Source organism: Cyprinodon tularosa, unplaced genomic scaffold (genome assembly GCF_016077235.1).
Source record: "Cyprinodon tularosa strain WSP-4 unplaced genomic scaffold, ASM1607723v1 ctg707, whole genome shotgun sequence".
Classification (NCBI taxonomy): domain Eukaryota; kingdom Metazoa; phylum Chordata; class Actinopteri; order Cyprinodontiformes; family Cyprinodontidae; genus Cyprinodon; species Cyprinodon tularosa.
Window position 1 is genome coordinate 205317 of NW_024039460.1, and position 26474 is coordinate 231790.

The 26474-nt window shown below is 38.4% G+C and overlaps 1 protein-coding gene across 1 annotated transcript in view; it reads left to right on the forward strand.

The window, feature by feature from the left end:
- stau2 (staufen double-stranded RNA binding protein 2) overlaps nucleotides 1-26474 on the forward strand; it is a 120272-nt gene that overhangs the window by 84233 nt on the left and 9565 nt on the right. The window contains exon 13 of the mRNA XM_038268656.1: nucleotides 4903-5016. Coding sequence (XP_038124584.1) covers nucleotides 4903-5016 — 114 coding nt within the window. The remainder of the gene's footprint in view (nucleotides 1-4902; nucleotides 5017-26474) is intronic.

The window sequence follows — 26474 nt, forward strand, 5'->3', positions numbered from 1 at the left end:
ATTAATTTAAACATAATTAGTAAAGTAATAGTATTAAAGGCTGCAAGGATCTTATTTCTTTTACAGAGTTTTACATGTTCACAATGATTATTCAAAGAGATCTTTATAAGATACCGTAGCATAATGCAGCTGTGCTACTCTTGTTAGCCGCCTGAAACCATTATTTTTCAACAACTCAATATTGCTGTATATATTTGCTGATTAAAGGCTGCAATTGTCTCTGTTAGTTTTTTAGGAACCTGCAGGATTGGCTGGTAGTTCTGGTTTATTTGGTGGGGAGTTGGGTGGGTTACGTTTTATGCACTTACAATATACACGTCTGCATTTTTTATACTCTGTGCGGCTTATTTTTTTAAGACAAGATTTCCAGGTGATGAAGCAATATCTTGTTCCTGACTTGGTTGTACTGTATTTTCACAAATTTAACTTTTGATCTGCATGTTTTTCTAAATTGCTTTGCTTTTGTCAAGATCCCCTATGTTCACATTATATTTGAGGCTAACGTTACCCGAATAGCACAATGCCTCGTTAAAACTCCATCTTTCTGCGAAACCATGGAACATTTTTTATCTTCTCCTTATTTTTCTTTAGCCAGTATCGTAAGGTGCATTACTGCCACCTACTGGAGACGAGCCAGCTTACATGTTAAAGATCACTGTAAAAAATGAACTTTAAAAAATTCGATCTTTGGTTCAATGAATCGATCTTTACGAATTAACATGATAATCAATTTAGACTAGGATATGTTTTACACAGCTCCAATTAGAAAACCAGGTTTAAACTACCTAACCGATTATTTGAAGTGAAGTTTAGTCATTTATAGCAACAACTAAACCTTTTTATTTCAACATCTACATTTCATGTACCTGCACTCCTTATATTAAAACATCTTCATAGGATTATACTGCCACCAACAAAAGTCAAGTTATTAAATTACTGAACTCCTTTTTTATAATCAAGAGTAAAATAAAGAGGAATCCCCTTGGGAGACCTCAAAGGAAAACACTTAACAATATAATAATGTTTAGGTCGTATCACTTGAAAAACCACAATGTTTGACTACCATAACCCTTCTTTTACAGGTGTTATGAACTAGATGATAAATTAAAATCTACTATTACTACTAAATCAGCTACTTCTTCCAGCTTCATGAGGGGACCTTCCCCCCTCAGCCAGACTTTTGACAGACCACAAAAAATGATCCAAGCAAAGTGCCCACTATTCAGGGTGATTACCCCATATATCACGGTCTCTTATCCAAAGACCTGAAAAAGAGCTCAGGACAGTCACGTATAAACAAACACTCCATGCTTTCTCACATAACTCATTCACATACAGGATTTCCTACATTTTCACCATAAAGCTTTTGTTACCAAATCATTATATATACTCACTCTGCTTTGTTCGGGGTTTTTTTCTCTCCTTTCCACCTTTTTTTTTTTTTTTATCTTTGCCCTTTTCTCGTTTATGTTAAAGTCTGGACAATTTATTGGGGATTAACCTGTCTGGGAAGGCTTTTTTTCCGTGGCTCGCTTTACTGCATTCATCATTCATCCTCATAACAGATTGCATTGATTTATCACTGAGAGCCCATCTCATCTCACCAGCATGGGTGCACGCATGCCAGCATGTGCTGTACGTATGCGCTGCATGTAGCGCCGCACGGTTGTTCGTGTTTTCGTGGAAACATGTTCATATCTCTCTGTGCCTGTGTGTGAATTACGATCAGGCAGACAGACTTCCATGTGTCTGGTTGCCTGGTCGTAACTCATCCAGAGAGAAAGAGACACACAACTCTGGAAGCTTTCAGTCACAGATCATATACGGCTGCTGTATGTGCGTGCATGTGCATGCACACAAGCTCAGCATGTATAGTGGCAAAGTAAAGGGTCTTGATAAGATAAAACTTTGATCCGGTGAAGAGATTTAAGCACACATAAGCTTGTGGAGGTTTGTTTTATGACTCGCTTGCTCTCTGATAAAAAGACTTGAAAACTTTTCTGCCAACATAAATATGCAGATTGGAAGCCAGGACATTCATTATACGTGAACTCAAATGCTGAGATGAAATATTATTTCCACAGGCTTTTTTTTTTTTTTTTTTATAATGCAAATTTGCATCATTTTTATCTAAGCCCTATTTGCCAGTCAGGTGGGTGTTTGCTTTGCACTGTAGGAAGTTCAAAATAAAGAGCATAGCAAAAAAGATTTCAACATTTTTTTCACATTTTTTTTTACATTACAATCACAACATTTTCTTGTGTTTTTACAGGGATTTTAGGTAAACCATAAAAACAAACTGTTACATAATTTTAAAGTTAAACGGATATATTTATTGATATTTACAGGTAAAGATTGAAAACATGGCTTTTTCGCTCAGTCCATCTCAGTCTATCAGAATTTTTTTGTCCAGTTTTAAAAGGGTTTTAGTCAGTTTTATGTTGTAATTCATAAAGCTAACCTTTACAATTTCGAATAACAACCAGATTCTTTACCAGACTGACAGCTCTAGCCTAGATAATAAAATTGCTGGGTATAGAATACTGTCATGCAGTTCATCATTGCTTTTGGGCAGAAAACTTTCATTTATAGAATTCAAATAACATTTTTTATGAATTAATGCTCTACTTTATAAAAAAGTATCTCACAAAAGTTATGAAAATGGCATATCTAGTTAAACACATCATATTGGTGAGTATAGCAGACAGAAAAGCTAACAAAATGTACAATAAAGGAATAGTTTTACACATATAAGGGTTTCATCCAAAAGCAAACACTTCCTGGTTGACTATGAATTATGCATTATACACGGATCAATAAAATCTTCATTGCTCCAAAAAAGGCAAAGAACCAAAAACTTTCTTTTTTCTACTTTGTCAATTTTGGCTTTATTTCTTTAAATCTCCCCTCGGTTACTGCTGCTCAGAGGTGAAAATAGATGAATATAAAAATATGATATGAATACTGATATGAAAAATTATACAGGGAAGCTACATGATTGCCTTGTAATGCCATGGCAATCCAGCCCTAAATAGAATGAATATGCTAACTGAAATGTTGAAATATTCAAAGGAAATAGATATATTTTAATGACGATACAAGGAAACATTTACATCATATTTGAATAGATAGAAACAAGAACTGAGAGAGCAGTATTCTCTTTACTTTTTCACTTAAAGTTTAATCAAATGATAAGCAGTATGCAATGGAATATTTTCTTTGGATATAATTTAGGGATTCCTTTTGATAGAAATCAAAGATTTAGCATCACCTCTTGTGAGCTGGAGGAGATGAAATCTTAATAGTTAGACAAAGGGATTTTATACGCTTGGCAGAGGATGATCAGCCACATATACAGTAGTTGAAGTAGCGAGGGCAGGAAGAGCCATACTGCTGAGAGCGAATCATCATTGCGGAGCTAAGCATGGGCAAAGATGTATTCCTGCACTAGCACAGCAGGAAGAGCAGAGTTTGTCAGAGTTGAGCATGCAGCACCAGATCTATCCGGCTTACTTTCACTCTTTGCACTGCTGCCACAGTCCATCTGTGGTCTTGCAGAATACGCAGCTCTGCACGCCAGGTGGGCTGCATGACCAAACAGGGAGCAGCAGCACGGCTTATACTGCTTAGCTGATTACAGCACAATGTTGTATTTTAAATCTCTGACAGACCTCCCCATTAACACTTTTATTTAGTCTCATCGCTTTAACGAAAACTCACACCCATCATCAAATATCCATGTTTAGCTCGTCAGTTCTCGTTATCATCAGGAAAAAAAGGAGCGTCAACGAAATTATTTTGCAATAGTTGATGGAAACAACACTGCTGTAGTGGTGCTATAAATATGTCCTTAAGGGGTTACATTGATGCCATCCGTTTCAGGTATTGATACCTAATTATCTTTTTGACAACCTTTTCCTTCCGGGCGTGCAGGTGGCACAGTGGTTAGTGCACATGACCTATGTACGGAGGCCTTAGTCCTCGACGCAGCAGACCCGGGTTCGAATCTGACCTGTGGTCCTTTGCCGCATGTCTCTCCCCGTCTCTCATACCTCCTTTCCTGTCGGCCTTTCCACTGCTATGTATTTCTCTCCCAAGTAATCTTAATAACATCTATACAAGTCTTTGATTTAATGCCATAGATACTTTACAGGACAATATGGTATCTTACACACCTGTGAGATGTTTAACTTTCTTTTTCTCATAGCATCAAAAAGCCAGGAGGAATCATAAATGTCCTCTCCATGTCATTTGGTGCCTCCTTTTCTTGGTGTTAGTCAGATATTTCCCCTTCTTTCGATTGTCATAGTTATGTGTGCTATTTATTAAGATGCCTGCAGCTGTCCCAGGCATAAGTAGGACAGGAAAACACATAAACTCAGGCAAGTGAAAAAAGCGAACACTAGGCCAGTGAGAAGTAGGGCACAGAGAGCAGCCAGTGTTACTAAAAGCTCTTCCATCTCAGGAGCAGCCAGTCCCAGAGGAGCGGCATGTCATAACAGTCCTGATTGCGCAGCATTTAGGAATGCCTGCGGAGTTAACCTCTCAATTCAGATGGGTCACTAGCAATGCGATCACTACCTCGGATGCCCCCTTTTAACCACACATGCACTTTCACTTGTTACTCTCCGTTGCCATTTCTGTGTGTTGGTGGGTAATTGAGAGTAAATGCTATTTGGTGACAATCACAGTGTGGGTTGTGTTTTATTCAACTGTATAAATGTAAAGAAGGGTGAGAACAAACAAAAGCAAATCTATTTTCCACCCCCCTTTACAAATGGGTTTTATATTCTGTTGGTCCAACACATAAAATCCCAATAAAGACACCTCCTTTTTGAAGGATGTGATGTTTTTGTTTCTAGAAAATGTTTGTTAAAGAAGTATTTTTGGTTTCTCCTTCAGGTGCAATACAGTGATGCACAGAGTGGGGCGGATTTCGTGACCTATCTGACCCTTTCCCCAGTGCAAATGACTTTCCACGGCACCGGGAGCACCCTCCAAGCCAGCCATGACCAGGTATGTGTGCAAAGCAAATATATGAGCTGTTACATGCTGATGGTTTAAATCAACTAAATGTATTCTTCATTGTAAACACAGTTTTTTGTTTTTTTTTCAGTGTCTGTAAATATTGATTGAAGATATCTCATAATATCAGGCTTTTATTATTTCTGTTTTTATATGACTCTACATGTAGTTGTGTGCAAAGAAAATGAAAAAACCAAAATATAAAAAGTATGTTTCTAACTGCAAGATGTTACAGTGACATTTGCTAGAATTACAATAAATTAAATCAACCAAATGATTAATTAGCAAAACCATTGAAGTTGGTAAAAGTTAGTCTTTATTCAATATGAAGTATAATATTAGTTGATATAATGGTTTGCAGTTAATGATATTGTACATTTTTGCTATATTTTAACACTTTTTGATTTGCTAGCTTAACATTCCTCAGTATTCATTTCTCAGTTGGTTACTCTAAAGCATCATACCAGCTCCCAGTTTTTTACTCCATCGAAAGAGTCATCTGATGTTACTTTCCAAGTTTCGGGCAAATCCCTCTTTTTTTTTTTTTTTTTTTCTTCCTCCCTCTCCAGTTTTCTCACTCATTCTCGCTTGCGTTCTCTCCTGTATTCAGAAGGAAGCTCTTTGTCTTGCGTTGCCCAAGCAGAAAACCACTTGCTTACATTCTATCATCTAAACATAGGACGCCTCTTTGTTACGCAGCCATCAAAGCTTTAATAAAGAGCCGGCCCGGCCCTGAATGGGACAGCTGACGGGGGGCTGGTGTCGCCAGCGCTAATGGAGAGCCGAGCCAATATAGGGCAGGCAGGTCTGCGTCCTTGGGACCTGTTGTTGCCAGGAGCACTGGGGCATGACCGACTGTTAGAGGAGGCCTTTCTTTTCCTTCGCTCCGTACAGTGAAGGGTTCGACCACAAAGGGAGCATCTAACAATACGGGGTCAACGTTAGCAGCCCCTGAAATCCTGACATATGAACAGACCTTAAGGCGTCGCTCTTTTTGTTGATCCCACCAAGAGCGTTTCAGAAAATCCAGTTTCTATGGATTATTATGGTGAAATTTATTGCAAAAAAAAAAGTTATCCATCATAAGCTCTTACAGTTTTATGACATTTTGAATACCATCTCCATTGTATTTTAGTCGGGGTAAACAAACACAGTGTGGGCAAAATCATGAAGAAGGAGGAAAACAAGGATGTTTGACATCCACGGTTTTAAAATGAATATTATTATTTTAGTTTGAAGCCAACCAGTTTGGAGGAGCTGCAAAGGTAGGTTTAGGTATTTGTCCATGGTGTATTTATTAGGCGTAATAAATACACTTCCAAACCAGGTCTTAAAGGTATAGTGGAGGATGTTCTTTTTCTGGGTGGATCATCAAAATAAGTGGTCCTACTAATTGTGAAACATTCTGGTGATGTGTTTACATAAGGCCGTCCTACCTGCTCATCACCATTTTCACTTACCCGTGGTGAGTCTGACATAGTGAAAGGATTGCAGATTTTCTTTTGGAGTAAGCTTGTAAGTAAGTAAGTAAGCTTGTATGAGCGATGCAGACAGCAACTTTTAAACAGCGTGCATGAGGAGAAATGGGCTTGTGCTCGCTCTCGCAAGCGTTTATAGGCGTTCCTGCTCGAGTGTGGGTACAGGGTCATGCATGTGCATTTTTTTTAAAGTGGAGAGGGTGTATCTTTTCAAAAATCTTCAACTATACCTCCACTATACTCCTCCAGGCATTGTTTGCCTGTTTCCCCCACACAGCAAACATTCGAGGGTGCTCAGTTTTTGTAAACAGACCTTGTACGATTCCCAAACTTAGGCCATTTTTAGCATTTGCTCCACTCCTCTTTTCATCCAAATTATTGTCAAATTACTCTTTAAGGAAATTGGAAAAAGAAGGTATTGTTGCAGAATATGACACTGCACATCATCTTGAAAACATTCTCAGGATTTCACATAGTGGGGGCAGCATGAAGCTATGGGATTCTGTTGGATCTGTGGGAATAGGGAAGCTGTTTTGAGTTGATGTGAGGATGGGTAGAACTAAAGAGAGCGTATCTTGATATATTTTATGGACTATCCCCCAAAAAAAGATAAAATTGCAGATGGGTTTAAAATTATTAATTTTTATTTATTTAATGGCTATGTTTATAAAAATATTTTTGTGACTCATTTCAGATACTGAAACTCATTAATTCATTTTCAAGCCTTTATTCCTTGTCTGTTACCTTAGAGATGATAAAATACTTCATTCATTTGTTTTAACACCAGATCCACAAATTCTCACACTTCCGTGTGTGTTTCAGGGACAAGTGTCACCCTTGCCACCCACTCACACAGCTTCAATCAGCTTGCAAATGGATCTCTGCTGGTAGATGCTATAAATCTGATGAGATAGAAGGGGGGATCCCTTTACTAACAGCTGATGAAACATCAGATCGGATCTTTCCTGGAGCCTGCCCTTTGTTGATGCACACACGCTAACCCAACAAATCAGCCAGTGTCAACCTGTACGTGTCCGGGGGGTGGGGGGAGTCTTCCGTGGAGGTTTACGTCACGTAGACAAGAGCAACTGATAGAGATCTCTTGCCAAAGGAAATCCTCCCTCCATGGGTATGGAAGGAAATAAATTCGTATGAACTAGTAATATGTTTGCAAACACAAAACGCATGAAATTTTTTTATGCTTTGCATCCTGGAAGGTTGTCTTTTTTAAAATTCTTTAAGCAATTTTAGATACATTTTTCCTTAGTATTTCTAAAGATCTTTGTGGGTTAAAACGCCTAAATAATCAGTTAATGCTGAGTTTATATGGTTATTTATCCATATATACTCCTACTAAAATTACAACTTCAACTGTAGATGCTGGCTGTGCACCAGCAACATTTACAGTTATTAAAAGTAACTCTTTTTTTAAGTACAAATCAATCTCTAAAGCAGATTAAAAGTACCTGAGAGTCTTGTTTTTTTTTAAAGGAATAGAAATAGAAAAACACAGGATTTGAACAACGCATTTTTTAGCTTATAACAATCATATGTCATCTGTATCATCTTGCATCTTTTTTCCAACATATAATTGTATATATAGGGGATGGATTATAAGATAAGATACTTTATTTAGACTCAAGGTCCAGATAAAAACAAAAGACAAAAACTCAAATATGACAAATACACATTAATTTATTAAAAATTACACAAAAACAAAAGAGAACTAAAGATCTTCATGTTCACTTTTACAATGTAAGGGTTGATTTTTTTTTTTTCTTGTATGTTTCTGCAACATCTGCATATTTAAAGCTCTGATCCCACAAGTGGTAAATATTTATGGAACTGTAACTAACACAAAGGCTCTAAACCTCTGCATGTGGTCCTCTGGCAGTACAATAAGCGATGAAGAATAAGATAATAAAGGGCTGACAAAGGAAGGAAGGAAGGAAGAAGTGACAGACAAAATGAAGGTAGGTAGGAAGGGTTGACAGATATAAGGAAGAAATGCATTTTATCCAGATGAAATGTCAACATACATCAGCACCTACACAGTGGCAGGCAGCACAGCCCTCAGATGCCATAATGCTTGGCCTTGTGTGGACATTCTTGGAGGGTCTGTGAGAGATATATATATATTCAGCTGAGTAACATCCGTGCCTTTTTCTCTTTGCCATCTGCCGAACACATGTGAGCCCACAGGCTTCTGAAAGTAGCCTGAAGCCCAAACTTCCCTCAGATTTACTAACTGATAAGAACATAATTACATTAAACTGGAATAGATTGAAAAAGCTAATCTCCATAAGTTGGAAGCTTAACCCAAAAGAAGTCTTTAACCTTCCTTTGCATTTGTTTTTAATCTTCAGGTTTATTGTTAGTTTGTAGTTAGAAGTACAGTTTTGACTGAAAATCACAAATTACTCAGTGATAACAGATTATTGGCTTTGCTCCTTTTTAACTGCTCTTTATCAAACCAGTTTGGACTAGCTAAAACCCTAATCACATTTGTTGATTATAAACTGCAAACGATAGCGTTTGGCGTTATTTTTACATGACTAGAAACCTTTTGACAGACTGATTTCTGTGTTTGCTCTTTTGAGCTGAAATAACTCTCTGGCAGTCTCTCCATGGCGGCAGGGTGGCACCAGGGGGGCTGAGCCCCACTCCGCTTTGTGCGAGGTGTCGCTCCTCCAACATGAGCGAACCGCAATCAAAGATGACAGGGTGACTGTTGTCTGCCACCAGATCCTGTGTGTTTTTGGATGTGTTTGTGGCTGCTTTGCGTGCAGATATGTCCTCAGCTGAGTCCCCCCCTGGGTCCCTGAGGCCCCCAGAGCCCAGAACATCAGCTGTTGATGCCTAGATTTCTGGCGGCAGGAGCAGTTTTTGACTGTTTTGACATGATTTTTTTTACATTTTGCATCAGGACTAAAAGGTGTGGCAGACATGCTTTGAGGCTGTTTTTTTGTTGTTGTTTTTCTTCAAATGTCTACAGCATTTCTATTCCCTAAAGTTTGTTTTATTAGGGTGAAAATACTCTTAAAATTCCAAACCAGCTTTATGAAAGCATGGATTGCTTGCATTTCTGCACCTTTTACTACTTCCAAATGCAACTATAAACACTTGGATAATCATGTCAGTCAAGTCTCCTGGTTATAAAAACCTCCCTAAAGTAAAAAATATATATATAAATTTTGCTAATTTTAATTGGGTTTCTAATCTTGGTAGAAAGCTTAAATAAACAGATAATGTGTGCTGCTGATAAGAAATATATTTATTTACAAGATGCATGTATTTCATCACGGGTTTCTTTGGCAGTAATTATGTAGAAGGTTAATATTAAGGAGTAAAGGAGGGTGCCACTGTGTTGCTTCCATTGCTGCGATCCCCACTCCTATTTTTTACAACCACTTGCATCTAGTTTGTTTAATGGTGTTTTATGTGATAAACAAAGCGGTTATGTCAGCTCGCCACGGCAAGAGGCCCACAATAGCTCTGGGGGAGCTGCAGAAATCCACAGCTCATGCTACAGAGTCTGCCATCACCAAAGCTCACATTTATGGAAGACTCTTTGCAGTTTGCAGTTTACCTCATTTGAGATAGAAAGATGACCACCACTAATTTTTTTTTTAGACTCCATGGAAAATGCGTGGGAAATAGCAGAAAACTAACCCAGATCCCCCCATGGTACACAGTGGTTGTGGCATCATGCTGTGAGGAAGCTTTGCCTCAGCAGAAACTACAGGCTGGTCAGGTTCGACAGGAAGATGGATGGAGCTAAATAATGGGGCAAAAATGTTACTCTCCCTACTTAAAAAGCTGGTTACATACACACCCTGGTGGACTTGGAGCGGACGTTGCAGTGACAGGTGGTTCTACAGAACATTGATTCTGGGAACAGAGCAGGATGGCTCTGTTAGCTCCTCATATTTTCCTTTGTAAGGAATTTGGGACTTATGCAAACAGAAATGCCATCTACAGTTTTTATTTTTTTCTGACAGTGAAATCATTATATCTGGATAAATCCATGGAGAGCATCAATTATTGGAATTTTATATGGATGTTAAACCCATTTCTCAGTGAAACCACACTGTTGCTTTGAATTCCAGTAATGTTGCATATCTAGTCTTGGTAAGGGCCAACAGATACCAAAACAAAAAAAAAGAAAAAACGGCCAACTGCTGGTCAGGTCTTCAGAGGTCCCCCATGGAGCTCAGCAGAACAGTGGGAGAGGGAGCTGCAGAGGGCCAGAGGTTGAACAAGCCTTGCGTTTGAAGTCTTCCTCCCTGACTGCAGTGCAGACGTTACCCCAGGCTGGGCTCTTCTCAGGGGGTCCTGCTTGAGTGTTACCCAACCAGGCCGGCAGCTGTCGGACAGCTTCTCCTCCCTGCTTATCTGTCTTGCCTGTCTCGTCTTAATGTACCAAAGTTGTGTAACCACGCTTAGCACCTGGGGGTGCAAAGCCTGGTTACAAAACCATTAGAGTGGCAAAACTGTAAACTTTTACAAATTGGTTTGAATGTGAAGCACTTCTAGGTAATAGCCGATCTTGTTTCACTTTATGTTAAAAAAAATAATAAAATTCTTGCAGCTTTTAACCCAGACACAAAGCCTAAATATTAATGAGTTTATGCAACTGTAGGTATGTATTATGAATGGACAGATTGACAGCTGTAGTGGAAAAAACAGGAAAAAAGAGGTGTTTTTGATCACTGCAGACTGTTGAGCCTCTTTCAAATTCAAAATATAAAAAAGCCAAAAGCTTAGTGGAAAAAATAAACATTTGCCAGACATCAAACCACAGCTGAATGAAATAATCCAAGAATTTGGCTCACAGGAGCATTCATCTGTTGCTTTTATATATCGAGCCAGTCTTGCAAACTCCTTTAGGCACAGATACAGAGTATTTCTGAGAATAGTCACTGCAAAGTGCAACTTAAAGCTGCAGCTGGGAGACTGACTTTCCATAAATGCTTAACAAGGCCTGGACTTTATCGTCCCATCACCGCCCTGTTCCCGCCTCAGAGTGAGGACAAAGTGAAGCGTCCACCAAGTGATCCATCACTCCCGCCTGTCTTCCCGCTTGCCCTCCTCAGGAAACACCTTTCAGACCAAGAGATTAGAGTGTGACTGGAGAGGAGAGGAGTAGTGAAAGAATGATGGAGGAGGAAAGAAAACGGGTAAACGACTGGAGAGGAATGACGGGAAAGGGAGAGACTGGAGAGAAACTGATTAAGTGGGCATGCTAAAGATGGATGAGCACAAGAAATGAGAAAATAGAAGATAGACATGATGGTCTTTTATTGCACACCAAAGGAAGAGATGAGCTATGGGGAGAGAATAGACATGAACTTGGCCATTAAAGGATGTGATGATGGCTTCAAGTGGCCCCTTAGAACATCAGTTTACTCATAAAGTGTGGACACAGTGTCAGACTAAACATACACAGGCTCAAACGTGCAAGATCTTGGGCTCTTTTTTTACTTTCATAAAATATGTATGTTACATGCTATATTAAAGAAGCTATTATTTATTATATTGTTAGAAAATTCAAGATGTTCAATTTAGATTTCAAGAATTACAGTCAAAAAGTTTTCTATCTAAGAAAACCCAATTGACTGCATCTACACTGCAAATTACGCATTTTTTCTTGAATTGAGGAGGTAAGTGAGACACTTTGCCAATGGAACAAGACAATTTACATATATAAGAAAAGAAAATAAGAAAAAAAACAATTGCTTTGTCTTACATTCAAGTGCATATTATCTAATTATCTTATTTTTGTGGTAAAATTACTCATTCTATTGGCAAATCATCTTATTTACCTACTCAAATTAAAGGTAAATACACTTAATTTAAAAATGTTTTACCTATTTCTAGATGGTTCTTGCAGTGTAGTCATTAACTTTTGCTCTCCAGGATGTGTGTGTGGCGACAGCAGACATTCGCTTGCATTCTATCATTGACTTTGCATCAATCCTTTACACCAAGCATACATTCAGCAACAGTGGAGAGAAACACTCCCTTTTAACTGGAAAGAAATTCTCCTGTTTAGTCAGGCTAACTGTGCACAGGGTTCACCTAAGCGCCTGATCAAGAAGTTAACTCAACCTTTATGTAAAAAGTGCTAAGAAAAAGGTAAGACAAAAATTTTAAAAAGTAAAGTTACCTTAAAAAGTGACAGAATTAATTAGACATGTCCAATTGTGTGCAATCAAAAGTTCTCATGATCAGTACAAACACACCTTTTTCTGAAATGCCCGAGAGGTCTTTATTCTAGGTTACAAGATAACAAAGCATAAAAAATACACTTAGTTGATATATGTAGCTCCAATTCATGACGAATCATCTCAGGTGATGTCAAATCATACAGATCAGTTAAAAGGTTTTCTTTCACAGTTACACGGTTGGCTGCATCTATTCATAAGTAGGTTTTTTTCTTTACTCTAATTTTTATGTCTATGTTGACTTAATTTTTTAAAACATTTATTTTAATTTATTTAATGTATTTATTTTTTAATTCTTGTTCTAAGAGCAAATTAAAATCTAATTTAAAGTCCTTATCTGTCCACTATTTTAAAATATACCAATAAAACTGATTCCGTTTGCCATTTTTTACCTTTTTTTTTTTTTGTTTATAAACCTGCCTGTCCTGTCCGATTACTAAAGACAGCCAAAGGTGCTAGATTCATTATCACATTCCTGTAAAGAGGAACAAGATGTTTGGCAGTGGCCTTGCTGTCTTCAGTGCCATTAAGCTCCACATGTGACTCTCCACACACACAAATTTGGTCTGGCTAAAGGTCTGTAAAGCAATCACACCTTTCTTAACTCATCGCCTCTATGGGAGGCATCAGCCAGCCAGGCTGCTACCAACCGCTCTTTGTAGTGTCTCTGGCTCATTACCTTAATGTCATTTGATCCTGAGTGATAGTCCGCTTTGCTGAAAAGGTCCCCAAGATAAGGACCGCATATAATTTTTTTTCACCCCTCTGCTTTATCTTGAACCCCTCAGTGAAAACGTGTGAGATGTATCACCTGTAGGGAGATCACCTCTACTTCCAACGTACTTTGGTTTTCAGTCCTGAAACGGAGATAATCCACCTTTGTTTCATAATCACCATTACAAAACATTATAAAACTCCCACCAAAACCAAACTGAAAACTACCACCAAGACTGCCACTGAAAGGTTATGGCCGTATCTTAAAAGATTTTAATGGTAACCAAAACAGCAACCCAAAATTCCACCTAAGTTTCCTTAAATTACATGCTTTTAATAAAAGCTGTAAATCATATTGCAAACTGTTGCACTAAATCATGACCCCAGTTTTTGCACATTTGCCAAGAATTTTCTTTCAGCTTCAAGCAAAATGCATGAATTAGATTTCAATAAGGCAAAATTTATTGCTCTGTTTTGCTCCAAATTGTTATACAACTTAGTAAGATCTTTGTTAAAGGGAACACTTGCTTGATATGCGATGCGCATCTTGTGGTTAAATACTTAATAGTTATTCATCACAGGAGGGCTTTAAAAGGAGATAGCACTATGACAGTAATTGCAGGGTAACATGTTTAGGCTCAAAGGCATAAAAACAACCCCATGGGCATATTAAGTGTAAACACACCAAGTTGCCTAACAAGGACCGCTATTGTTGGATGTTAAAATGTTTCTTGGTTGCTGTGCTGACTTAATGAAATTAGATGATGAGGAGGCTTTTTGTTTCCTTGGGCTCCCCCTGAACCATATTGGCAGCCATCAGGCAGAAAACCTGTGTTCGAGAGTAGTTAAATGGTCATTGATTGTCCCGCGTCAACATCAGTTCTCTGCCTGTGCCCAGATTTATGGAGATGAGCTTGGAGACTGGGGAATGTTTTCCTATCCGTTTCTACCCAAATAACCACCTCCCTCTCATCTGGACTTTAACACACTCCCAAACCTCCAACATCAGACATTCTGAATACCTCAAACCGTCAGTCCCATCGGGGGTAGAAACGAGTTACGACTGGAGTGTCGCATGTTAACACCCCATTGTGTCTGTGTGCCTCAGATTGTATTTTCATTATCCCCTGTATGTTGCTGTGTTTCAAAGAGCACACTGCTCACTGTATCGTAGCTGAAGTTAAAACATTTAGCATTTCGGTTTGTTTTGTGGACAGAGATCTTATTTAAAAAGTTGTCATGTAAATGTGTTAAAAAAACAAAAAACAATTTGGTTTTGAACTAATTGTTGTCCTTTGCACAGGAAACATTGAATCTCTGAGTTGACTGTGATACCAAGCAGACGGCCTAGTTTCGAAGTATAAATAAGCCTTAAGTCTCAAACGTTGACAATACGCTTACCGGAAATAAATGGGAAGTAGAGTTAGCAAGCTAGCACAGACCACAGATCAGCGATAAACCGGAGTTTTAATAAATGTTTTGTAATCGGGCAAAATGTACTTAGGTTATCATGTCCACTAGCATAAGTGGTGATTCATACCATCCAAAGACATCAAGAACGAAGTGTGCTCTAAATCCAATTATTCAGGACAACAGTATTTGCAGAAAGGGCTGATCAGTCATGTGAGGTAAATATTAGCTACATCAGAATTTATACGAACTTTAGCACATCAACGCTGTTTCAGAAAACTCCATATCCGCCTCAAGAGAGCATAAAACTATTTGGAGAGCGGTAGCAAGTTGACTAGAATTTTGCTGTTTTTAATGAGCTCCTCTAGTTAAATACTTCAAAATGTACACACAAAGGTTGATGGAAATTAGTTTAGTAACTGTTCCCTCAGGGCAGCAGTAGGTGGAATACAGAAGGGTTTTTTTTTCCCACTGAATCCCCATTCCTAAAATAATGACTAACAAGAAAACTTCAATTTATTGCACATCCAACTTAGTCACTTCAAAAACATTTATTGTAATCTAGCAATTTCCTGATAGACCTCACTATGATTATTTCTGTAAAGTAAGACTTTTTTATTGTTTCCCTTTCTCTTTTGGTCCCTTTGATTCTTGCAGACATTCCCACATTCACTTTTCCTTCCTGTCTAATGAGTAAACATGTGACTACATCAGCTTCCACAAGGACCTTAAAATAAGACATGGCACGGACATCAGAGGACTCCGACAGTGTCAGTGAAGTCTGTTTGATTTATAAGAGAACAGGGGAGTGGTGTTTGTGGGAGGGTGGGATCTACAGGCATACAAGGCCACAAGGTCCTCCATTAGTACCTTGACCTCTGTTTAATGGAACTAACCACGACGTAGGTGCAGAGGAACTAGATGAAGGGTTCGTCCCTGCATTTTTTTTTTTTACCTTCCAGTGTCTGTTTTTTGCATTTTAGTGGCAGAAATGAGAAACCCAATCGCGATCATTTGTCAGCCGCATGCTGTGTCTAGGGCTTAACGGATCCCACACTCAGGACTGCCTCCGCCCCCGCTTTTACAATTCTTCCTCGCTGTTTTACTGACTGTTATCTAATTACCTGCGCCTTAATCGTATGTTAAAACTCAGAGCTGCCTCTGTGTTTACTGTCTTGTTTGCCATGCTGTAACAATGTGTGAGGTTGCTCATAAAGATCTGTCCGTTCTTTGTTAAAGGTTTCACTCTGGCTTGGTGGATAAAATCACAGTGAAATTGGTAAATAATGGATTGCAAGTGCTTTGCTACTGCAGGGGAGCTTGAAAGGATACAGACTGTCATGCATGCCTCCTGCCTCTCAGAACCAATTTAAGTAATACTTTCAAAGCTTCTTTCGATTTAATAAAATTATATGCAATTTTGCAGATTAAGTTCACTCCCCTTGCCAGCCAGATCATGTCGTGTTGCTTCTATTCTCTATGCGAGGCCCACCCAACCACTGTTATTCTGTTATTTCTTATCATGTCAGCAGCCCTGTCTGGCCTTGGGACACGCTGCTGTTTTTAGACAGAATCCATAACATAGCTTATTTTCTTTCCTATACAGATTGATCCCTGCTGTTTATGAACACTTTGTGACAACCTCGCCTAAGTTAGTATAACTTAGCAATGACAGGCTTCAAACATTTCTTCATCACATTTGGCTATCCGTCTTCAGCCTTGTTAACCTGATTATGTTTAATACGTTTTAGTCTACAAAGCTTGCCTCTTGATATAACCGTGCTGGAATTTATTGTTTTCAGCAAACATTCCTTAAGCATAATCTGTATCTGTTCTGCACGCTATCAGTTACCAGAGAAACACAGTAGAGTTTTCATAACACTTCAGGGGCCTTGACACGGAGGGTCTCAGTCTCTCCCTTCAGATTCCTGTATACGATGAGATGTCTGTGTATGTCTTATGGGCTCATAGAGCATGCTGGGTAATGAAAACCACTCATAGGTTCTGGGGGGGATTCATTGCAAATTACAACACGGCACAAAAGGGTTTTACAGGCATATCCCTTGTGTGCGCTAAGTGATCACAACACAAAAAATGGAGCAAAGAGTGTGACAAGGGGGAGACTAGAAGTAAAAGGTATAAAACGCTGTCTGGTTGTGTGTCCTCTCCTCTTACCAGTTTGTTGCACAGTGATGTGTCTAATTCAGAAATATTTAAGGTCATGATGGAGGATTGCACATTATTACATGCAGCTGGTAGCTGTTACTGTAAGCTCAGGCCTGCTTTTATGCCCTTACCCCAATCAAACAAAACCTCCTGAATTTTCCTTTGTTTACATTATGACTCTTATAAGTCTATATTGTAAATCTTAAGAAATATTATTTTGCTGTGTAAAGGGGTTTTGATTTTAAAACTAAACTGTTCTCAAAATATCCACCTATTCCGATGTTGCGAAAAGGCACATCTAAGTAGCTAATGCAATTTATATTATGCAAAATGTAAACGGATGCTACCTGGGAACACATTTTGTGCAGTTTAATAGAGTGCAAAGGCTTTAAAAAAAATTTAAATGATTTAATTACATCACCTATTGATGTAATGGCTACTGCATCATTTCCAATCTGTTTCATAGCACAACGTGACAAACAGTTTCACCTGCCAACCCACTGCGAGGTCTTGTGCTCTGTGGAGTTTGGCATCTTCACGATATACTCCCCAGGAGCTGCAATAAAGCTCCCAATCATAAGCTGAAACAGCTAAATACTCAACATATATAGCTTGAGAGTTAAACCAGCGTGCTGCTCATGTTACCTTTTTTTTTTTTTACTTTGTGTTTGGCTGTTTCATACCGAGCATTTGGGAAATGAAATTAAGCCGAGAGACGCATTTCATTCAGACCAAACATCTGTTCATACCTGAAAGAGGACATTTTGTACCTTTTATGTGAAAAGCTGACTTAAATAGTTTCTCTATTCTTAGCACATAGGACTAACAAGTGGTCTTTTAGAGTGTTTTAGTTTTATTAGCCAATCGTAATTGTTCGTATATTGCAGGAGTCAATTGCCCCTTGCAAATATCAGGGCCAACGTGAATGGAAATTGGATTAAATGGCTTGTAAGGTGGCACAAAATTCCATTTAGAAGGTAAAGAAAAAAAAAACATGGATAAAAAAAAATGGGGGGGCAAATGATACCGTAAATTGGCTTATTTGACCGAAACAAATAAGGTTGGAGGAGATTTTATCTTGTTACTTGTATAATTCATTCCTTATACATAACTTTACACCATTAGCCTTCTCCTTCATTTCAGTTCTATTAAAAAGTCAAACAAAACAAAAAAAAACAGTGGAAATGTATTGGGAAGATCCAGGCTGCAGAGAAATATTTTGGAAGTGATAAAGGTAATAGAAATTATTCATCAAATATAGAGACAACGTGAGAAAAATAATCTGTGTTTTCATTCTGAAAAATTAAATATCTCGTGATTATGTCGTAACTTATTCTCCTTTTTTTCAGACAGTTTTTTTTTTTTTTTGATCCACTAAAAGAATAAAGAAATCTCTCACCTGATCTATCTCTTCCTTACTTAATAATATACACCATTCTCATGCACTTAGTGTATCCCAGCATAGTGTATGTTATATGACTCTAGAGTAGTGGAGGCATCTTCTGATGGACTAGTCTGGGTTTCGTGGTTGCCAGGAGACCAGTACATGTCTAAATGTATTATTTGGGAACAGTTTGGAAATAACTCCTTCCTTTTTTAACATTATGGTGCACCAGTGCATAAAGAAAGTACCATAAAGACATGGATGTGGATGAACCATAATGACGTCAGCACGATAGACAATCTTTTAGATAAATAGGGTGGCTTTCTTGTCCAAAATTAGTCACACTTCTGGAAGAATGGGCAAAAATACCCATAAGACAATCCTTCACCTTGAAGAAAGCTAACCAAGAAGAGTTTAGGCTTCTAAAGCTGTAAAAGGTGCAATAATATTGAACACTTTGGATCAACAGTAGGATATATCTTAAGGTCATATTTGAACCAAGGCATGTGAGTCTTTACTTTTGGCAATATTTTCCAGATTTGATTAAAAAAAAATACATTTTAGCTTCTATCAATTAATGATGAATCTAAAATTGTGACAGTTTACAGGGCAGCATTTATTATTAGTATTGACATTTGGCCTGATTGATGATATTATTCAAGAGTTGCCCTACTATATATTTACTTGAGTCTTTTATATCTGTACAAAGCTGGCTCTTAGACACTAATTTTTGTAAGGCATATACTATAGAAAATCTCCTTTATCTTTTAAATGATATCCACGTCTAGCTTACTGACATCTCTACAAAATACCAATTGTCCAGTGAAGCAGCCCATCGAGCACCAGTTAAATGGTGTTGGCTTGACATTTTGAATTTATTTTGAGGAAAATTATCAGTATTTGAGCTGTATAGTTTTATCTTCGCTGCAAAGAGAAAAACAGAAAGGGTCTAGCAACTGGGAAGCAGAGAAGAGAAATGGAGCACCCCCTGGGGCTGATCAATATCTCAGGGCTGATAAGAGAGCGGGTGTCTGAAGGCTGGCCTTTCTTCCTGAAGCTTTTTGTACCTCTCCCAGGACAATCTGAGTGCAATTGTTCATGATTATAGAAGCTTCTCCCTCAGGCATTGAAAAGTGGATCTCTTCAGGTGGGTCTGGTGTGTTGTAACATTGCCTCAATATGAGACTTACTGTCATAAGTTGTGCAGCACATTAATATCGGATTTCCACCAGACAAAAATTGCATGTCAGTAATGAAATAGTTTTTGTTCATTTGAGTCATAAAAGAGTATTCCATCCTGTACTTGTCTATGTCCAGTCATACACATTGCATCTCTTGGCTGGTTAGACATGAAGATCCAAGAGGTCACTTTTGGGAAATATTTCAACTTAGTCAGATTGACACTGATGATTCACTGACCTTTGTGTATTATCTTCTATTTCCTAATGTTATCTTAGGTGTTTTCCTGATTGCTAATGTAACTCTCATCTGCCGTATCTTACACTGGGGGCTCTATGAGTGCATGTTCATGATTGATAAAAAAAAATAGAACATGTAGAAGGTTTGACTCGTATACTTCCTGTTTTTAGGTTCTTATCTCAAGTGAAATGTCTCATTGTCTCAGTCTTAAATGAAAAGTGTAAGTGTTCAGATTTCTCTGCTTGGTCAAAAGATGTGCCAACGGGAGTGTTTTTCAGTCTCCCCTACTTAGACTGATTCATGGTTTAAAGGCAAAGTCCAGATGTGTGAGCCTAAGGGATACAGCTCACAGACCATCTGGTCTATCCCCAGGAGAATAAACATTTAAAAAGTTGTGAAATGATGAAAGATATTCATGTTCGTCTTAATATAAAGCATTATACAGCGCATAGAGATCCAGAAAAATTTAATATTGATTAAATGTTTGCAAAAAACATCTTTTTAACCCTTAACCTGCTAATATACAGCCAGTTTCACTTACTGCTGTGAGTTTCTTGATTGTTTAACATGCATCCAAATATATTAGAATATCTAAAAAAAAAATAGTTTGTTTCACTTATTTAATATAAAATTTTAAACCGCTATTGGGATTTATTACACATAGAGATTTTATCTATTAAATATTTGAAGTTTAGGGCTTATAGTTAAAACCAGTATATGGGCTAAAGGCTGGCTTCAATCTGGATAGCTCATCAGTAAATTGCAGGGCAGAGATTTACAACAATGCACCTACATTCTCTCACACCTAATGCCAGTTTTAGAGATGCCAACCAACCTAACAATCATGTTTTTAAACTGAAGGAGGGGGCCAGAGTACCTGAAGATAACCCATGCATGAACAGGGAGGACATCCAAACTCCATGCAGAAAAACCCTCGATGTGAAAGCAACAGTGCTGCAAACTTCGCCCCCATGCAGCTGCCAAAAAAGAAACTTTTTCATAAAGTTAAAGAAAATAAGAACATTCCATAAGATCAATTAAGGAGGAAGACTACTGAACAGAGGTTTGTAGCAGTCAGTCAAACACATGGTCCACAATGAGGGTTTCAATAAAGTCACAGCAAAAAAAAGTTACCTGTTCAGAGTGCTGTATCCAAACATATTGATTACAGTTAAGTGGAATAAATGAATGCTGTAGAATAAATCTTAAAGGCAACACAGTTGACCATGTCAAAGAGAGGATGGTGAGGCTAACTACTACTACTGACTGAAAATGGCTAACTTAATCTGTTTCTCACAGCAACATTTTCAACAAACCTGTTTTTTGTTCAGCAATTTCTATTAGTTCCTTTGGGAATTCAGTAATACCAGATAGTTTATGTACCGACTGGCCAGTCACTGATCAAACCTTGTCACCTAACTATTCTTCTGTGCCTCGTTATCATAAAATCTAACACACAGTTGTGTTTTGTTTTTTTTTCCCATAAAGCTTGAATTGATCAATTATCATTAATGTATGTGTCAGTGGATGATATTGGTACTTATTTCCTCTAAATGTCAAGAAGATTAAGCCATAAAACTTGCTTAATGCTTTATGTTTTTGATATCATGCCAAAAATGTGAATTTATCATTTGAAAACTGGCTAAGTCCAGTTCGCAGCTTTCTTGACAAATGTGGTGACGCATTGTAGAGGTGTTATCATAGGGCCGTCTGTGTCTGCTTCTTCTCTGGGATTCTGTGTTGACAAGGCTGCAGTACGGTAGACTGAGGTGCTCCTGCCCCTCGCCCTTTGCCCATGTGTTTTGTATTACACCCTAGGAGGTGCCATGCTCAGCAACTCAGTGATGGGAGAGGATAAAGCACTTCTCACTGGCCCAAATGACGCATGACATGGGCTCTGGGCTCTTATTTATGGCTTCCCATGTCAGCAAAGACTTGCTCCCCTGGGGGGAGCCACAGCCGTTACCCCCCCACTTAACTCAATCTGCTTTTAGTGGTAATATTATGCCTGGGAGATGCACAAAAGAAAGCACTACACACTGTGGGAGTTATGATCACCACAATGTGTAGTTGGGCCAACCTAACTAAGAAGAATCAGGCTGAATTCCTTAGTTTATTTAGCAGTTCAAGCTTTTGGAGTCGCTGCGCATTTCCACAAGAAATGTCCCGGCAAAGATCAAGTGCTACTTCAGAGGAATTAACGTCATGTCAAGCTGCAGCTCGGCTACCGCCAAGCACACACTGCCTCTTTATCTGTGGCTCTGATGTGGAAGAGGATGTGAAATCTGGAGAGAGAGTGAGGAAGAGATTTGAAGAGAGGATCTGAATACATTTTCTCTGTAGTTACTCAAGAATCCACGTACACATCACACCATATTAACAAATGGACATGTACACTGCCGGCACTCATGCACACACAGGTGTTCTCCGAGAACTGTCCGTGAATGTTCCAGTGATCCCCATCCAGGGTTTTGATGTGGGCAGAGGGAGAAGAAAAGAATTTCGAGCACATAAAAGCCAAGTGATGAGAAAAGTTAAGATGACTGAAAAAGCTATTCTGCTTGATTTGCAGATGGTTAAAGCTGAGAATGAAGGGCATTCTGCTCAGTTCTAGGAAACAAATCACAGAAAAGATGTAATGTTGATGCCATGGAAATATCTGGGTTAGCTCTGGACAAAAAGATAGCTGGGGTTTTCTCCTCCCCGGTATGCTCATGTTACGTTCAAGCTTTGAGGCGTAAGCGCTAAAGAGAGGGTACTGTCAAGGGTTTATGTGGCCTTTTGAAAACAAGACAAGCCCTTTTTCAGAATAATATATCCAGCTTCAGAAGTTTTGCAACAACAGAGTGCTCATTTTTCCATCCTCCCAGGTCCAGCCTGTAAAACGCCCTGTTTGAAATCCACTCTGGTCATTGTTTAGTCTAGTGAATGTCCTTAGATCATCCTCATAAGCAGCTGCCCAGCATCCCCTTCATGTTCCTGCTTCACAGCAGTTCAAAAGCACCCACCCGATTTCAGTCAAACTCTTTTTTTTTTCACATTATTAAGCTCTTACGATATGCATGTTTTAGCTTTACTGATTGCTTTGTTTGAGAAATAGTCCATTTCCTGCATTAGTGGAGGCGTTTTCTCTATAGAAAAGTTGTTACCAAAGATATATGCCCATAGTACAAAGGAATAGTGAGGAAAACAGCCTTTATGCTATTTACAGGGTATACTTTATTAGTTGTACCTGTTCAGCTGTGTGTTAAAACAAATAGCAAATTACAACACAGCAGTAACTCCTTCAGGCATCTAGTCGATGCAAGATTTCTCGGTAAACACAAAACCAAGCATAAGTGTGGAAGAGGAAAGGGATTAAAGTGACTATGTATGCAGCACAGGCTGGTCTGAACACTGAATAATCTGCTTGTATCTTAACACTGAGCAATTTTATGTGGATCGATTTCTTTTTTTTTTTATTGCAAGAGAAAAATAAACAAGCCTGTTCAAATAGATGTTCTTTGCAACTATGTTGAAAGTCACCTCTGAATGCCTAAAGGATTACAGCAGCAGAAAGAGTGTTCTCGTGTTAACTGAGCAATAACTTATGGGTGCCATTAATGCAGGCTAAGCGGACATGGACAATGGCAAAAATGAAAAATCTTCAGGATTTCAGGAACAGCATTGTGACTTTTTATGTTAAGAATTTGGCATAACAAAAAACATGAACGCCTCCTCTTTTAGCAGAAATTCAGTCTGCAGGTGTAATCCTCTGATTTCTTTTTCTTGGTACCGTTTTAGCTTTTTAAATAGGGATGCACAATATTGGGATTTTGGCCGATATCCGATATGCCGATATTTTAAAACTCATGTAGCCGATAACCGATATCGATATCGATGTTAAAGCTGGACAAAAATAAGTGGTCATTAGTAATAGCAGTTTTGTTATCCATTTCTGACACTTTGAAAAATAATATACTCAAATATATTTTCATATGATGATATCAAATTGATTTTTAAAACGCGGTATCAATCTATTTTACTTTCAAAATCTCGTGAAATTTCATCGTTCTGTTACAAACTCTCGTGATATTTTGCAAATTCTTGTGAGATTTTGTTAGTAAAATAGATCGATACCGCGTCAATATATCAACATATAAAAATATGGCAAAATTTCGTGAATTTTCGGGGGATTTCGTAGCATAACGATGACATATAGCAATATTTCATTAGTAAAAGAGATTGATATGGTGTTTTTAAATGGCAATATATCAGCATATGAAGATATTGTGATATTTTAATGTATCAATATTTTTTCCCTCTTCTTTAGAAGTTTTTAAGTCTGTAAAAAAGAAGTTTTTGAGGAAAAAGAAGTAGTATTTTTTTTTAGACTTTAGAAACTCAGAAGTTGATCAAATATCGGGTTAAATATCGGTGTGGTGGCCGATGTCCGATATTTTAAGGCCGATACCGATAGGGGGCCGATTATATCCTGTATCCCTATTTTTAAACATTATTTTTAGTTTATTTATTTTGGAAGGGTTTTTTGGGAGTATGGAAATTGGTTTTAGAGAAAGGAGGAAAAAATCCAGCGAAGAGACTCAAATGGCAGTGCTGAGAACTTGGAGCCTTTGAACATACAGGTTGTAAGCTCTAACCTGTGCAAACTCTTTGCACAGTTCAGGGTTCATAAAGCCTACCTAAGTATTGTTAGTGATCGTGTCCGTCAATATATGACAATAGTCTTTTAATTTTCTGATGTTTCCAGCAATATAATCTACAATGTTAAACCCAAATCATCTCTGACTGCTTCTTTTAACATCTAATTAGTCTGCATAGGAGTACTAGAAGGTCCCTGCTCTGTGCGCTATAGAAATGAAAAGATAATCAAATTTAATTCATAATAAGAACACCTATTGGATGTGGTGTAGTAGGAGACATAGATAATGGGTTTTCAGCTGATGGAAAAAATTAAGTATAGTGTCGACACAGAACCAAACATAGTGTTTTATCATGTATTATTCTGTAAACCAAAAGTTATTATTGAGAAATGATAGTTTACTGTGCAAATTGTGCATATTTTTTCCTTTCCTTAATCTAAGGAGCCCTGCTCTCAACTTTAATTTAGTATTCAGCCGAATAAAAAAATGTGGTGTAACTTAATAATTAGTATGGACGTTTCAAGAATGCACAAAGTCATGAAGGGCATTACAGGCAGATCTGTGAGGATGGGACTCTACAAAGAGACGGAGAATACACACTGTTGACTAAAGGACTTTTTTTCCCTCTCATTTCCTTTATGGATAAATTCGTATCCCACAAAGACTTTTGCTAAACTATTTCCAGACTTACTCTATTTCTTAAATGTCTTCATTAGTACTAAAGAACACAGTTACCCAACAGTGAGAGCTGATACAGGGGTCTGATTTGTCAGGGTCAATGTGATCCTATGATCCATCATGTCTGTCAAGCTGATGCTGCAGACTCCTGTGGGACTGGGCCTTTGTTTAGCTTAGCCGCTGATGGAAGTCAAGCCTTTGTCAAGGAAACCATTAGAAGCGCAGCAGGCCCAGAAAAATGAACTGACCTTGTCACTCCACATCAGGAGACTCGCCACGGTTGCAGATCATTCACAAACGTGACACATCTGACCACTGTTGGTCCAATCCTTTGAACTAGGAACTCTTAAATAGATGGAAAAGCTCACAGATTGACTGCTAACTCCTTTTACTTGGCTATCAGTCTTAGGTTAATAATGAGTATTGGATTGTTATCTAAAGTAGGCACAAAGGAATTGGGTAGTCAATGAGGCAGCAATTAGCACTGAGCCAGGGGGGAAATCTTGTCAGCAGCACAATAATGAAAAGGTAACAATGACTTCCACGTTTGATGCAAACGGACATGATGGCACACAGTAAAACAGCCATACAGACAGCATTTAGTAGCAAAACACTTAACACTTGCATAGTCTATATTAGCTGTATTATGTAAGTTCTCTCCTTATTACGGTGCTACAGTCAGCGTCTGATGTGAACCCATCCTGGACCCTGAAACTGACCAGAAACCATACCCTGGCACATTAATAACTGCTGATCTTTTTGCAAATATATATACCTCCTGGAATGAGTTGCCTGCAGTGTGGCTGCCAGCTTAAATGGATGGAGATAGAATTAGGCATAAGACCAGCGCATTTATGTTGGAGAAAACTGAGGAAGGAAAAACATGGAGCATGAATCTGAAGATGAGATTTTTAAATGGTTCACAGGGTTACTGGGCGTAATGAGTTGGTGCAGCAACATGACTACATTCAAAGAGCAAAGAAGTAACAGAAATCCCCTGAGAGGCAGGCTTTCATCATCAACCAATGCTGCCCCAAAACAATCTGTTGAAACTGTATGATGTTTGACCCGCTGTAAAAATCTATATGTGAAGGAAATCTGGCCAACTGTGGGTGAGAATTCTCTCACTTTTCCCAAGAACCAGACTGTAGCAATGTTAATGTGCCTCAAGGGGAATGGGTTTTGGCATGCTGTCACACCAGGACAGTCTGAGAGCCTAGATTTGATTGGGGGGGTACCTTTAGAGATGATGAGAGTACTCACTTCTAAGGGCATGCACAAGATGTTCCCCTGTATGAGCAAAACACAAGGTAGCAAGTTATTCTGGTTA